This window comes from Coffea eugenioides, chromosome 7 (assembly GCF_003713205.1).
Source record: "Coffea eugenioides isolate CCC68of chromosome 7, Ceug_1.0, whole genome shotgun sequence".
NCBI classification, from domain to species: domain Eukaryota; kingdom Viridiplantae; phylum Streptophyta; class Magnoliopsida; order Gentianales; family Rubiaceae; genus Coffea; species Coffea eugenioides.
The window spans coordinates 12,154,836-12,157,835 of NC_040041.1; the positions used below are offsets into that span (position 1 = coordinate 12,154,836).

General features: G+C 37.0%; 1 protein-coding gene across 1 annotated transcript; it reads left to right on the forward strand.

Annotated features, from left to right (window-relative positions):
- Positions 1-577: 577 nt before the first annotated feature.
- On the forward strand, positions 578-2,036 carry LOC113776917 (ankyrin repeat-containing protein NPR4-like). Its single transcript, XM_027321967.1, has 2 exons — positions 578-595; positions 1,404-2,036. Exons 1-2 carry the CDS (start codon positions 578-580, stop codon positions 2,034-2,036), a joined length of 651 nt encoding a protein of 216 aa, XP_027177768.1.
- The last annotated feature ends 964 nt before the right edge of the window (positions 2,037-3,000 follow it).

Sequence of the window (3,000 nt, forward strand, 5' to 3'; positions counted from 1 at the left end):
ATACTTAAAGGACTGGGGAAGGGAACACAAGAGTAATAGAGCATGATCTTCTTCATCGATTTTCGAATCTATATTCTCCAAATCCATAATAATGGAATCATATTTACCAAGATGGGAGAATATAGATGTACCTTCAGACATTCGAAATATATACAAACTCTGTTTTAGATATAGCCGATTCTCGACTGTTTTCTTCATATACAAGGCTTTCAATTTATCCCACATAGTTTTGGCCGAAGTCTCCGCTGCTACCTCCTGTAAAACTTCATCGGAGAGATTCAAAATTATGCTGGATCTAACTTTCTTATCCATATCGGCAAATTTCGTATCCTTCACAGCTTCTGGCTTTTTCTCTACTCTATGTATTGCCAAATCAACTCCGTCTTAAACAAGAATGGCCTCCATCTTGAGTTGCCACATCTCGAACTTGACATTCCTGTCAAATTTTTCGACAACCGTCTTTGTTATTGTCATTGTTGCCATAAAATCTGTAACCTGAAAGTTGTCTCAAAAACTGGTCAAACAAAAATATGCAGGTCTCGTGAGCGAGCCCCATAGGATGAACGGACCCCACGAAATGAGCGGGCCCCATAAGGTGAGCGGGCCCCACGGATAAACGGGCCCCACAAAGATGAGCGGACCCCACGAGATGAGCGGGCTCCACGAGATGAACCTATCTTACAAAATATATCAACCAACTCTGATACCAGTTTGTTAGGACTGGCTCAGGAATAAACAAACTAAAATTAGAATAAAATAGGCAGTATAACCGACCATATAATACTTAGGCGGTAAAACCGACCATATAAAAAGGTTGTGGCAACCCAATACAGATAAATAACAAAACAAAATAAAAGACACAGAAATTTACGTGGTTCGATCAAATTGACCTACGTCCATGGGCGGAGGAGGAGCAAATCTTTTACTATCAAAAAAATATACAAAAGCCTTAGGAAAGTGGTTCCTAAACCCAAAAGACACCTAATACTAAAACACAAAAGAGTTCAAAATATTCCTACTACAAAAGGGCTTAATGACCAAGCAAGGTCCAAATAGCCCACTAATACTCCCTTGGTTTGGTGTACTTAATCCTATCAAATGACCCCTATATTTATAGGTAACAAAGGAAAGAATTTCCTTTGCTTCTTCCGATGTGGGACTAAAGCCACTTAACAGACAGTCTTTAATATAGCTCCGCCAAAAATGAGGTAGTTTTGTGGCACAATTTAATGTTGCGAACGTACTTGTGGCATTTATATGTGTCGCAATGACAATCAGACTTTCTCTATATTGCAGCTCTTTTGTCATTATGCCATGACAGAGAGATATAAGAACTACAATAATTCTTTACCTAATTGTAGTGTCCTAGTAAGATTTTGTTCCTGACAACAATTGTTTTGTAGGAAGTTGAGAGTATTGTACAACCAAGGATAAACGAAGAATTGAATAATACTAGTAATAAAACACCTTCCGCCCTCTTTTCTGAAGAGCATAAGGTGTTGGCTAAGGAACGAGAGAGATGGATGAAAAATACAGCAGGATCAAGTATGATTGTGGGAACTCTCATTGCTGCAGTCATGTTTACAACAGCTTTCACAGTTCCAGGTGGTAATGATAGTAGAACATGGCTCCCTGTCATGCTAGAAACTCAATCAAAAGCATTTTTTATTTTTATGGCATCAAATGCACTGTTGATATTCACTTCTTCAACATCAATTCTAATGTTCTTGGGGATTCTCACTGCACGTTATGCAGAAGGAGATTTTCGCAAGTCCTTGCCCACAAAGCTAATATTTGGAATCACATGCTTGTTCGTATCGATAGTCACCATGATGGCATCATTTGGTACTGCTCTATATCTGATGCTGATCGAACAAGTAGCTTGGATTTTCTACCCAATCATAGCTTTCTCTGTTATTCCAATAGCTCTTTACTCATTGTTGCAATTCCCTCTTCTGGTTGAGATGATCAGTCACACTTACGGACATGGTATCTTCGACAAACCTAAAAGGAAACTCGATAGTTTTGAAACCTGAACTACTACTACAATCTGATCTCCATTCTGCTGCTTATCATGACATTCTGTATTTTACTTCCAGTAGATTGCTTCAAGAAGTTGCTTGCTAAACAATCCTTCAGGGTAATGTTTTAAATAGATCTTGTAGGCAACATCTAGTTGTTTTGGCTTTTTTGTTTTGTTTCCAGCTTGTGCCCAGTTTGTGCTGGAATTCTACATATTCCTTTGATTCTATGGATTCCTTGAGCTATCAATAAATCATACCTATGGATTGCTTTTGATTATTTTTGCCACATCAATTACTACCTAATATATAGGATTGATATTTTAATTGGATTTGCTGAGTTCTCCTAGTCATTTTTTTGTGTTAGCAAATACAACTAAGGTGGAAGTCCTCAGTATCATTGCTGGTTGTGCTATGAAGCTGAATCTTAAATCAAATCTAATATAGTGTTCTTGATATGAGTAAATGATATGAATGTGCATATTATAATTGTGGATTTTTCTTTGTAATGCCTAAGATACCCTTCACTTATTTTAGGAGTAGCAATCAGGTCTAGCTACGGGTTGGCTGGTTGGGTTGAGACCCAAGTATCTTGAACAACATGTTAACACGAATACAACTCGCTAATTTCACAGGTTAATCGAACCTAACCTGAATAACCTATTGGTTTAACATTCCTTTTGTTTTTTCTTTTTTTTGGCCTTCTCACCTCGGTAGTACGGTGGACTTTTCTATAATGGAGTTCCATAAAAATATAGAAAGTTGCAGCCCAATCTTAAATTTTGTATATGGTACTTGTAGTAATTTTTTTTGTTTTCCTTTTTGTACAAAAAAAAAAATCATGAACAAAAATAAAGCTACGATGCTTTTACAAATAAAATATCTTGTTTTTCCATGATATTCATGATTCCGTTCTCATAATACTAACCAGCTGTGCCAACCTCTATGGCTTTATGGATAAAATAGAATGATAGAGTTG